General features: G+C 44.1%; 1 protein-coding gene across 1 annotated transcript in view; it reads left to right on the top strand.

The window, feature by feature from the left end:
- BMPER (BMP binding endothelial regulator) overlaps positions 1-1,549 on the top strand; it is a 243,759-nt gene extending 242,210 nt beyond the window's left edge. The window contains exon 15 of the mRNA XM_021699372.1: positions 151-1,549. Within this exon, the coding sequence (XP_021555047.1) occupies positions 151-332 (182 nt within the window). The 3' untranslated portion in view covers positions 333-1,549. The remainder of the gene's footprint in view (positions 1-150) is intronic.
- The last annotated feature ends 11,349 nt before the right edge of the window (positions 1,550-12,898 follow it).

Here is a 12,898-nt window from a genome sequence, read left to right on the forward strand (position 1 = left end):
TTGTTCCTTTGTTAAAATGCAAAAGTGAATCTGTGCTGTGAAAGGGCTGGGGCAGTGGGTGACATGAGCCTGCAGAATTGGCATTGGGCTGAGGTTGAACTGACGCGGCCATGTTGCCATGTCTCACCCGTGTCCCCTTTTTTTTTTCAGCTACCCAGTGTAAGCACGGGGCTGTGTATGATACCTGTGGCCCAGGATGTCCCAAGACTTGTGACAACTGGAATGAGATCGGTCCATGCAATAAGCCGTGCATTGCAGGCTGCCACTGTCCAGCGAACTTGGTCCTTCACAAGGGAAGGTGCATCAAGCCAGTCCTTTGTCCTCAGCGGTGACCTTTGTTCTGCTCCTAAGACTTTGAAACTTGGTGTCCTTGACACTGAAGTGGAAGAGCCAATGAAGGACTGTAGTATTTGTGTGCTGATTCTTCACATACACACACACAGAGTGTATATGTGTACATATATAGATATATAGATATATTCAGAAACATTTCATCATTTATATAAACTATAGGTGGATTATTATATGTATATTTTTTGCTATAAGACATGTATCATTTCTAGGATCCTAACCTGTAAGCCATTGGATACATTGTATAAATAAACCAGGTGTTTGTAATTTAATAAGGCAGCATGCAGACATATTGGATGGCTTTAACGTCACACACATTTGTCATTTTTAAGAAGTTTTCTAAGAAACCTAAATTGCCTGCCTGCATTAATTTTAGCTTTGAATCAAGACTTGCAGTTGAGTGGAAAATGTGTTTCTCTGAAGAAGGGCAAAGTTATCTAGAGGCATTTCATGCTTCCAAGGAGAGGAATGTGTGCCTGAGAGAGATGGCTGGTGATTGGTGACAGGCCCTAATGGTGCATGGAAAGCAAGGGATAGGTTGTTAGACTTTATTGGGTCGTAGTCCAATATTATTTCTAAAACCGATTGGCTAGTTGCCAAGAAATATATTATTTGTCAGTTGAGCATAACCAAAGAATTGAATGGTTTCTTGCCATCTTTGCATATTCCTTGAGTCACCTAATTATACATGTGTGTATGATGGATGTGTCCATTTATATGTCACAGTGAGATTAAAGAATGGTTGGGTGACATGTTGGTTTTATTGAGCATGAGCAGATATTTGGAGAAACTTTTGCACAACATGTGAGAAAGTAGCCATTTCTTTGAATCTTAGAGCAATTTAGGGTGGGCAAATATAATGAGTTGATGTAAGTCATTTACATTGTGTGACTATTCTATGTGTAAAATGAAAATCACTAATTATTTCTAGAGGATTCCTAGCCCAGTGCTATTTGGTGACTGTTAGTATGTCATAATTGTTATGCAGGAAAGCCTTTACTGACCAGTTGATTTAACATCAGGCCAAATAAACCTGGTCTCTGTACTTGCTCTAATTTACTGGTAATTTACTACTGGTCATCATGTGAGCTTTCTGACTTTTCAGTTGAATAAATGAAAATGTCAACAAGACAAAACCCACTGATGTCTAAAAATACTATGTTCCACAGTGTAGTAAATAAAGGGCTTAATATTTAAAACAAGGCATTTTCTCTTGCAAGATGTGCTGTGTTATACTTCGTAAATAAGCCATATTGACTTTGGGCTCATCAATTTTATAACAGCGTTATTTAGATATATTTTATATAACCTACAATACTTAATTTTTGTAGAGTACTATTAATAGACAAGAGCAAATCCCCCAATTTTTAACAATCAGCATATTGCCATTGCCTGTTACAACATTTATGTTCCCTTTACCTATATTCATCACAGCTTAAGTGTTAATTTGGATTCTTTACTGGGATATCTCTAGTTGTTTGAGTAAACTAACTAAAACACAGGGTATAATATTGACTGGCTGGGGCACCAGAGAATGTGGTTGTTATTGTTTCCCGTGGGTCCTAAATATCTTAATATCTGGAACGCGCCCGGTCATTGCTTTAGCGCTGTACTTGGAAAGAGAGCTTTTTAGGGGACTTGGGTTCCAAGTATAGTTGTGACCTTGTCCATGTTGTTTAAGCATTTGGAGCCACACTTCTGCTCATCTGTAACACAAAGAGGCTGGGTAGCGTATGGGTAAGCTTAAGAATCAGGAAAACTAGACGCCTGCCTCTGGTGAGATTACTTGCACAGAAATTTGGGACACTTGGAGTTTGCAAAACTCTTACATTTATAATCTCATGTATTTCCAAATGAAAGGAGGGTTAGGGCAAATCAGTGGACCTCTCCTGATTGGTTCCTTTTTAGATTATCTTTAATTCTTTTAGATTATTTTTAAATTCCTTTCCAGTTCACTCTGGGTTTTCTCTCTATGAAAGAGGGACGCAGAAAGGAAAATTGTGGATGGTTATTTACTGCTCATGATTCATCCAAGGAGTGAGTGACTCGACCCGGTAATGCTTAATAGCCTCTATCCCAGCATTTTTAATCACGTCTGACCATGGTGAATGAGATGAAGACTCTTCCTCATGGACCAACTCTGGCAATTTGGGTGGCTTGATTACAAGTTTGTGTGATGTCCTTTATCCATGGCTAGTTTAAAGTTTGTACACTTTTTTCATTCCTAATCCTAGAAGAAAGAGAAGGCAGAAAGGGCAGAGGATTATTCAGGCCTACTAATCCAAGCAGGCAGCTCCCTGATGGGGGAGCATGGGGAAATGAGCCAAATGGTCCGTTTGCCATGTTCTGGTTTTGGCCATGGGCTATAGATGAACAATGATTTTATCAAATGATTGATCATAATGGAGATTAACCAAATGCTTTGATGGTAGTGGCCTCATCTTATTTACATGGGATATTTTCAATGGGTTCTCAGGGCCAAACTCCTGCAGAGTTAGAGAACTCGAAATGAAAATGTTATATTTCACTCTTTAATATATATAACCCAGGCTAGCAATTCCTGTTGGCACCATGGTATATATACAATTAAAAGATGGGTTAATATCCCTCTATCTACACATATAGAATCCCTATTTTAACTATGCTATTAGCTATGAATATTGAACTTGACGAGGGACAAATGCCCTTGATGAAAAACAAGCACAATTATGATTCCAATTGCATGTAGTTGCTGCTCAGTAAAAGTAAGTCCTTTCCCCTCTCCCTGTGAAAATAGGAATGTTTAAAGATTTTTTTTTAAACATTATTTATTTATTTTTTTTAAAGATTTTATTTATTTATTTGACAGAGAGAGAGAGCGAGAGCAGGAACACAAGCAGGGGGAGTGGGAGAGCGAGAAGCAGGCTTCCTGCCGAGCAGGGAGCCTGATGTGGGACTCGATCCCAGGACCCCGGGATCATGACCTGAGCCGAAGGCAGACGCTTAACGACTGAGCCACTCAGGCGCCCTGTTTAAAGATTTTTAATGGAAAGTTTTGATCTTGGAAGAAAAATGAATATTGGATGTTGACAACAGCAATTATTTGTGAAAAAGTTGAGAATCATCAACTCTTCAAGTGGAAGTTCTCCCCCTGTTAATTTGTTGAATATTGCCTGAGTGTCTGACCACCAGCTTGGAAAGGGCATCTCCTAATGAAATGAGAAGAGCCCAGTGGTTGACTCTTCCCCAGCTTTTGTTGAGCATGGATAAACCATTTTGACTGGAAAATTTTTTCTTATTATGACATGTTTCAGACATATAAAAAGGTTTAGAGAATAATGTTGTAAACACCCATAAATACCCTAATTATGAAAAATAACCTAGTAGGTAGTCAATAAATTTTTCTTACATAAATAAAATCAAGCCAAGCCTCATGGTTGCAACAGCTCTGTGTGGAGTTTTTCCTTGTTGAGTTTCTGTTCCCTTTCTGCTCTTTGTCACTCACATTCGTATGGATCTGACAAATACTAAAGATGTGAGCTAGAAGGCTCTTGGTGTGGGAGAAGGAAAATGCCTTAGGGGACAGGTGCCAAGATATTTTAGTTAGCTATCTCCTCCAAACATAACCCTCAGGAACAAGCAAAAATTGTCTCCAATTCTAAATCCTGAAGTAAAACCCTTTTCAGAGACCAGGATTTTAATTCTGAAAATTGAGAATGTTCAAGTGACTAAGAATGAACAAAGAAGGAAAAGAAACCAGTGCTGTTGATTATGTTGACCTTGAATTAAGAACCCAGACGTTTAGTCCTTTAAGAGGGCCTTTTTGGCTTTAGAGCCATTTTGCTATTTTGGGCTTCATTAAACCAACTGAACGACAAACCTTGCATGAGATCCATTTTTACTGTGGTTCCCTTTCAGATTAATTTTGAGCAAGCCAGCTTTGAAAAGATTAATGTGGGGGAGAAGCGTGGGAAATCCACGCACAAACATGAGCCTTAGAGGCAAATTCAGAGTGAGCCTGGTTAAGCAAAGCGGGAAGTGTGTTCCAGGTACAGTGAGAACAAAGCACCAAGGCCGCACCAGAAGTGGTGTGGCGTGAAGAAAGCGTAAATAAAGCACAGTGAATGGAGGCCCTCCTGTGCATGCCCAGAAGCCTGAGTTTTATTCTTTGTCGCAGTACTTCCCAAAGTGCTTAATGTCATAGTGCATTCAGAAAATAACATTTGTCTGGGTTGGGGTAAAAATACAGGGCTGTTTGCATCTAGCGCTTCTGTGACTAGAGCTTTGTCTCAGTGACTGGAGTGAGGTGGGATTTTCAGTGAAAAGAGCAGGTGGGAGGTCTCTGAGATAGTCCAGGTGATGAGCCCCCAAAACTAGGATAAAAAGGGAAGAACTTTGTAAGAGGTTGAATGACGAATAGGCGAGTTTCGGGCTTGAGTGATGGGTGCTAACAATGGATGCCGGTCTGTCACATAAGGAACATTCTGGGGGGCGGGGGCAGATTTACAGAAATTTCTATTGTAAATCAAAATGTTTTCTTTAGGTTGTGTTTGGTTCAGTTCCGTAAACATTCTGAGCATTCAGATGAAGACATGGGCCTTAAGACTGTGACAATCACAGTCTAGGTCTTGTGACTTGTGGTAAACCAGAGGTAAAACTAAGCTGGCCAAGGAGCCTCAGGAAGTTCAATTTGGGGTTTTCTGTTTGGGATTACATCAGTGAAGGTTTGCCAGAGAAAGTGACTCCTCAGATGAGCCTTGCTAGGCTAAGTAGGCTCTACTTATTCCTTACGAGGCTGAACAGACTCTATGCAAAGAGGTGTGAGTGTGTGTGTGGGGGGGGGGGGGGGCAGGGATGGTGTACTTTAAGGCACAAGTCACTGCATGGATAAGGAGAAAAGCAAGCAGGTAGCCTGGGCGTGCAGAGAACAACAGGTTTTTTGGTATTTGGGGGGTATAACAAATTCACAGAACTTTCCCGAGTTGCGTCAGTGTAGCTCACATGCTCTGAGAGATTTTGCAAACTTCCCTTGATTTCTAATGGGGTGAGCACAAGCAGAGTTTGAGGAAATTTGAGCATTTTGTTTTAAGCCCTCTTTGCTTCCTGCACCTAGGAGTGTTCGAGTTTCTTTGATGTGTCTTCTGAGTATCCAGAGAGGGAAGGAAGAGAGAAGAGGCTTCTCTGGGACCTTCAGTCTTGAACTGTATAGTGAGGCGGCATCTTTCAGACCCTGTAGGCTCTGGTTGCTTCTACAGACTGTCCAAGGTAGATACACTTAACCACAGCTTTTCCTGAGTTGGCTGTGGTCTGACGGTGGGGATATGGGAGGCTTAGGGTCCAAACACTGGGCCCACCAGTGTCAGCAGCTCTGGTCACACCAACAGGTAAAAGGCCTGGAGAACACAGCTTACCCAGAGTTCTGGTTGGAACAGTCTTGTCATGTTTTAGCCACATTATGTCATAATCCAGCTTATGCTTTAAAAGCTGACATAAACTTCTTTGCTTCCTCCAACTGGAATTTGGCTTACTAAGTAATTCTTCTGAGGGGTTCTTTCAGCAGTGAAATTTTGGGCTTTAGGAAATATTTGTGGTGATGAAAAAGTTCCACTTTGGCTCCGAAAGTGTCAATACCATTTGTTATATTGCCATTTTCACCATGTTCTGACATATAATGTAAAGAATTGGATCCTGAACAGCTCCTTCTGGCTCGGGTGCTGAAGCAGGCATGAAAGGGTGAGGAAGGCAGCAGGAAGCCTGTCCAGATCCCTCCCTGCGCTGAGCAGGCTGCTCTGGGAGCCTGTGATGGGAGGTGTTTCTGCTGGATCACCTGCACGCTTCTGGAAGAGGGCGAATCGAAGGATCCTCACTGTGAATTGCCATTGCCCTCCTGAAGACAGAGCCAGACCAGGGGGACCCTGTCTTAGGGAACTCTCTTGTTCACTTAACTCTCTTGTTCGCTTGTTCTCAGAATTGGCTATGATAGGAAATTGAAGTGGGAAGAAAGGGAAGATGAAAAGACAGGTTTATCCACAGCATCTGCCACTCCAATCCACCCTGAAAACTTCAGGGAGGACATAGGACAGGCTGCTTGATCACGCTGAAAACCATTCTCCACTCTGTTTCATGTGATGACATTTGGGGAATATCTGTTTTCATAGACAGAGCAGCTCAGCCCGAGCAATTTCATTTCCATGATGGATCCACATAGCTATGTTAATTCTGTGATTCTCTGAGATGCATCAGGGAGAATCCTTCCAATGGTCTGTTAATATGCTAGGCTATCCCATTCAAGGGCCCTGACAGGTGAATTTAGACCAGTTTTGGTTTGCCTGTTGAGATCCCCCATAATTCATGTCATGATTGTCTTGCCCTTCTTTGCTTTGCCATTAGATCGGGCCACAGAATGGTTGGGTTGCTTTGGTTAAAGGAGATAAAGATGGCAGCCAGAGTGGCATCCTAGAGGAACTGGTATGTCCAGCTGAGCTGGGGGTCTTTGCTATGCCCAACCATGCCTGAGGATCAAAGTGGACCCATCAGCTTCACCCTTTTGCTTGGGAATAGAGAGGGCAGTAAGGGAAACCTGATTAATTCTCTCTGATTTTGCTATTTATTTCCTTTGGTTTTACCCTGAGGGGAAAAATATGAAGGAGCAGTATGGTATACACATTTTATTTTTTTGTCTTAAAATAACATGGGTAAAATAAAAATTGTTTTCAAATTTGGGAAATTTTGTATTTCCTTGGATTCAAGTTCTACCCAATATAATTTATTGAGTGTTAGAGGTATCATATTTAGCTGACTTTAAGTGCATACATTCTGAATGCAATTTCCTAAGCAAAACTTGTTTTCCTTGAAATTGGTTCCATGATTTATTGTTCATATGACTCGCTCATTTGGACTATCTGTTTCGTGACAGCAAATGTGTGGAAATATCTGTCTAAATAATGTATACGCATATTATTTTTCTCACATTAACAACACTTATTATCTTTTCATCAGTAATGCACGTGACTTCATTTGTTTCTGATTCTCCAAGCATAAGTGCACAATCCTTTCTACTGTGGAGGAAGAGAGGCCCAGGAGGAGACAGGTGAAGCTGTGAGGCAAACAGCCAACATGGAACAGGTACAACCCCGGGTACCTTTCTGCAGCACAACCCAAGAGGGGCTGCAGCACAACCCAAGAATGGCTGCATCACGCAAGAGTCACGCAGATGCAGCTTAATCTGTGTTGCCTTCAGACAAATGGAAGGAAATAAAATCCAGTTTTGAGATTCTCATCCTATGAACTTCAGGGCCTGACACACATTGTCTTCAGGCATGTGATGGGGGACACAGGGGAACAGAGTCCCCATGTCTAAAAACCTCCCCTGAACTCCTTCAAAGCTGTGATCTGTCATCCAGATGTCTAGGCAGCTGGGGACAGGAGCCAACTTCCTGATGGACTGGCCTCCTTATGGCCTGAGCTGGCTGGATGTCAGGGATCATGTGGGCCTGGTCCTCCTTGGTGCTTGAATCATGGGTGTGAGCAGGTTCCCCAGGTAAGCCACCCCAGGTCACAGGTACCGGTATGTACCTGCCTGGGGAGGGGTCCTGCCAGATGCCCCCCGAGCCTGTAGGATGGGCTGGCCTTGCTCTTTCTGTTCATGCTTCTTCCCTAGTAGAGAGAGAGGAAAGGTTTCCCTCACAGATTGTTAGAGGGCAGGAGATAGCGCGTCCTCACCGCGGAGAAGCATCACATTTGAATGAAAGCTTGTCGTAAAACGTCTGCACATTCTGTTGGCCCCAGCAATGTAGATGCAATGTAGACCCAACCTCCATAGATGACTGGCTCCGTTTGCCACATGCCCTTTGAAACATTTTTTGAAACTTTTTCTGGTTGTAGAACATTCCTTCTGGGTTTTTTTGTTTTGTTTTGTTTTGTTTTTTTTATAGAATGTCTATAATTTCTGATGTCAAACATTCACTGAAGAAAGAATTATTCCATTTTCTCTATTTTTGTGTCTTGATCCACATCCCCCTTCTGATGAACAGTGGCCCCAACTATTTCCCTACAGCCATATGGGTGAATTTTACAAAACTTTTCCTTCTAAGGGTCCTGGATAAAATTCCAGGAGTATGACATCAACGTGCAACTCAGTAAAATCAACTTTGTGTCATGTCTTAAAGATAATGTCATTCAATCAATCCAAGGATAATATATAAAATTTATTTGCCATCCCAAGGCTTATCTCTTGAGGGAACGCCAAGTGAATTTGAGTTGTTGTTTGTGTGCTGTATTGGGGACTGTGAAGTCTTTCCCTGACTCTGTTGGAAGAGGGCCATGAGCTAGTAGCAGGGTTTTCACGAGAGGGGGACCAGTTTGATCTGCCCTCCTGGACCTCAGTGATGGGTTGGACTCCATGGCTACCCAAGATCACCCTTTAATCGTCAATAAAGACATTCTAAAGTACACACACACACACACACACGACGGAAATTCACTACTCCTTTAGGAGTCTTTTGGAGAGAATTTTATGTTCCATTCGACCTTTTGTTTGAGATACAGAAATTCTTGAACATAAAAACGTAGTAAGGCAGCTCAAGCTGCTTGTCAAATTGCAAAGTGGAAACTTCAGCTTACTACAAATTGGTCTAATTAAGCCTTATTAAAATCGGTATCCTGGGGTGAACTTTTATCCCTTGTACAAAGGATGACTTTGCAGATTTCCACATACTATGCAGGCGAGTCTGATGCTTTTATGGGTGAATTTTCCAAATGGGGGTGGCAAAGGTGCCAGAGACAGCATCCCTGAAGCACAAGGGAATGTATAACTGCTCAGTAATTGCAGTCTTCATTTGGGCAAATTAAATGGAAGTGAAAAGCCGTGTCCTGTCTCTGCAGTGTCTGTGTGAGCCAGGTTCAGGCTGGGGGCTGGGGCCCGGACTGTCACAGGTGCTCCTGGGAACACAGCGGCTCATCCTCTCCACTTCCCGCAACTGCCCCTCATCTCACTTTGTTTTCTCCTTCCCTGAAACCTCAGGGGGGGATCTTAACGGAGGGAAGAGAATCCCATCAGATGGGGTCCCTCTGCAGAGGTGGCCGTGCTGACGTTTTACGACAAGCTTTCATTCAAATGTGATGCTTCTCCGCGGTGAGGACGCGGTATCTGCTGGCGGTAGACTTCAGTGAGGCGGACACGGAGGGCTGTCATCCCAAGATAGGATATGCTGCTGTCATCTTCTTCAGCTGCCCTTGCAGGGCCAGAAAAAGAGTCACCGGCCATGGGCACAGTGGGAGATGGAGACTTGTCCTATGGGTGAGTTCGTGAACGCGGGGGGCACCTGCCACCCCCGACACAGGGGCCACTGAAGACAAGGAGCCTGGTCCCTTCTGCACTCTGTGCTCTCACTTGCAGACTCAAGCTGTCCAGCTGCCTGCTTGCCATCTCCACGGGGAAGTCTAGACGGCGACTCCCACGACAGCCGAACTCTACGTCCGTTCTCCTCTCGAGGTTCTCCCCTCCCGGTCTCTTACATTTCGGTAAATGGAGGACAGAGGACGCGGCTGGCTGCAGAGCCTCGGGCAAGGCGTGCTTGGAGGAAGTTTATTTTGGGAAGGGAAGTCAGGGAACGGTAGTAAAGGGTTGGGAAGAGTCAAATGGAAAGAGGGAAATCCCGTCCCAGGGAGTACGGCTGGGCTGGTTACTGCCGTGGGCTCCCGGGGGCTCACTTTCAGGGGGTTCTCTCCACAGAGGGTGCGTGTTATCCACCTGTGCCCCACCACCACCGGTCAAAAGTTGCCCCTGTGGTGTGAACTTCCACAGGTCCCCAAATGCCTGGGGCAGAAAGAGCAGGAGATGCAAAGTGCAGTGAGGCCAGAGGTGCCGGAACAAAAAGGTGGGTGGAGAGGTTATGAAGGGCGCAATAGCTGGGAACCATCCCGACACCACACTCTCCGCACCTCGTATTCCACTCATTAGGAATTGTTGTCAACCGTACTTGTAAAATCTATCCCAAATCTGACCTCTCTCACCATCCCACAGCTCCTGCCCTGGTCCAGACTGTCAAGAGTTTGCTGATGGCCTTCCCACTTCTACAGTCACTTGTCTTCTCCCCAGCTCCCCCAATCCCCACCCCCCCACCACCCAATGCACCCCGAAGGTAGGAGCCAGAGTAAACCGTTAAAAGCTCTATCATAGCATGGCCTGCCTCCTTTCAAAATTCAGCAACTACTCATCTCAGCTGGAATAAAATCCCAAATCCTTTCTCAGATCTACAAAAGCCTGTATGTTTTGACTCTTGGCTCCCTTTCTGATCCCACTGATTCCTTCCTGTACTCCTCTCCCCCCCTCACTCTGTTCCAGACACTTAGCTCTCCATAGACCTCTCTGCTGTCTCCAGGTGCCAGACTTGTTCCCACTTCCAGGCTTTGGAATTGCTGTTTCCTCTTCCCAGAATGCTGTTCCCACAGCTATTTGTATGTTTCACTCATGTGACATACAAGTTGCAGAGCCTCATGCAAGGGCTTGGGGTAGAGGTAGGCGGGAAGCCCATTTGCCATTTGCCTTCCCTGGGAGATTGTCCTCCGGGTCTGGTCCCTTCTGTTTTTGTTGTCACTGTTTAGCTGTTCCCATCCTTTTCTGTTTCTAAAACTTTGAAGACTCTTTGTTTTTTGTTTTGTTTTCTTTCTCCTACTCAAAGCACCCCTGTGTATTTCAGTGGCATCAGTGGGGTTCCTGGAGCCAACGCCAAGAGCATGGGATTTGCCGTTAGAGAAAGTTAGCTTTATATTCCAGGTTCCCTATTAACATGTAGTGTGACCTTGAAAAAGTTGCTTAATCTTTCTGAACCCCTGTTTCATCAACCGTAAAATGAAGACAATCCATCCTCATTAAATTGTCATGAGAATTTTAATGAGATTGTATACTTCCCCCCACCACCCTTTCTCTGCCCTTTATAAAAATAGATCACTTACAAATTAGATGTTTTAAAGTCTGAGGCAGTCTATTGTTATTTTCAAGAAACAAATTCCTAGCAGGGAGGGTGTCTGATTTTTTTTTACTTGAGATTTTATATATATATATATATATATATATATATATATATATATATATATGCACATATATAGAAGATATGGGGGAGTTTATCACTCACTTCTTTTAGAATAAGCTCCCACAGGTCTGGGGATGTTTAAAACAGAAATGTGTTTAAATGTAGACATAGATCATAGGAGGACAAAATCCTCACATGGGGCCAGATGAAAGTCTATTCAATGAGGGAGCAGATAGCCAGGAATCCCTAGATGCCCTGGGCTGTGCCCGGGAAGGCCTGTGCCAGGAGAATCACAGGGAAGCCAAAGTCCCTATCAGAGTAAACTGAAAATTCTAGATACAGCAATGAATCATTTTTTGTTTGCCAGAGAACACTTCTTCAATGGCCGTGAACCTAGGACTGTGATCTGGAATGCTCTAACAGGATATTAACATTCTTTGGGCCGTAGTAGGTGCATCATCCATTTGAGGAGCCCTCACTTCTTACAGATGAGCACAATGAGGGTTAGAAAGTTGGAATGACCTGCCCAAATATATGCAGCTAATAAATGGCAGAGCCAGGAATTAAAAAGCCCATTTGAGTCACATGGTTTCCCTATAGCCACTGTGAAGCCCCAACAGTATGGTCCACAGGAAGTAGATATTCTACTGAGTTCAAGCATCCTGTTTATTACCTGAGGGAGGAGGAGGTGAAGAGGATTAAGCCATCAGCAGACATTGCCATGGAACCTGAAGACAGTTGGGTTAACCCATCCCCTTACTCAGGGTACCAAAGCACAGGTAGTAAGTTCTAGACCAATGGGACATGGGAACAGAGATGTTAGCGAGGGAGGGAGCAGGGAGTCAAAAAGGAGGACATCAGAGACATACTCTGCTTTCCTCTATGCCCCGTCCAGTTAGAGAAGAAAGAGGCTATGCTTTATAATGAAAGCCCTAGTGGGTCATTTTCCAGCTGCAGGACCCAGGGCATGGGGCTTGCAGGGGTATAATGCTTCAGAGAAGATGCTGAGGGGACACTGAAGGGGTCCGCCAGGGAGGTGTGCTGTGCGGAGTCCTTGCTAGGATGGGATTGGAGGGTTGGTTCTTTACCAAAACCATTAATGTGCTTCATGAGAAAGAGCTGGAATTGGGATACTCGCCATGCTTCTACAGCTGGAAGTAAACTACAAATAGCACTAGTTATGTAAAGAAGGGCTTCTGTCACTTTTGCTGTAATTCTCCTGCCACTTTCCCAGCCATATCCCAGCTGATCCTGAGTTGCCAGAATCAGAGACAAAGCAAGGGGAAATAGATGTTGGCCTAGAGGGTACAGGGGGTTAGACCTTCAGTGTATGAATGGAGGGGGACATGATTCAGCCTAACAGCTGGCTTCCTCTGACACTGCACTGACGGAGTTCTCTTGTTCCTACCAGTGTGTGGGGGGGTCCATGTTCTTCACTTGGCCCCTACTGACACTCTGGGTGCAGGGGCAGCTCATGGCTACTGATGGCAGGAGTGGAAATTCAGGCTTCCCACTAGCCTTCTGCTGATATCACC

The sequence above is a fragment of the Neomonachus schauinslandi genome, chromosome 12 (assembly GCF_002201575.2).
Source record: "Neomonachus schauinslandi chromosome 12, ASM220157v2, whole genome shotgun sequence".
Taxonomy (NCBI): Eukaryota; Metazoa; Chordata; class Mammalia; order Carnivora; family Phocidae; genus Neomonachus; species Neomonachus schauinslandi.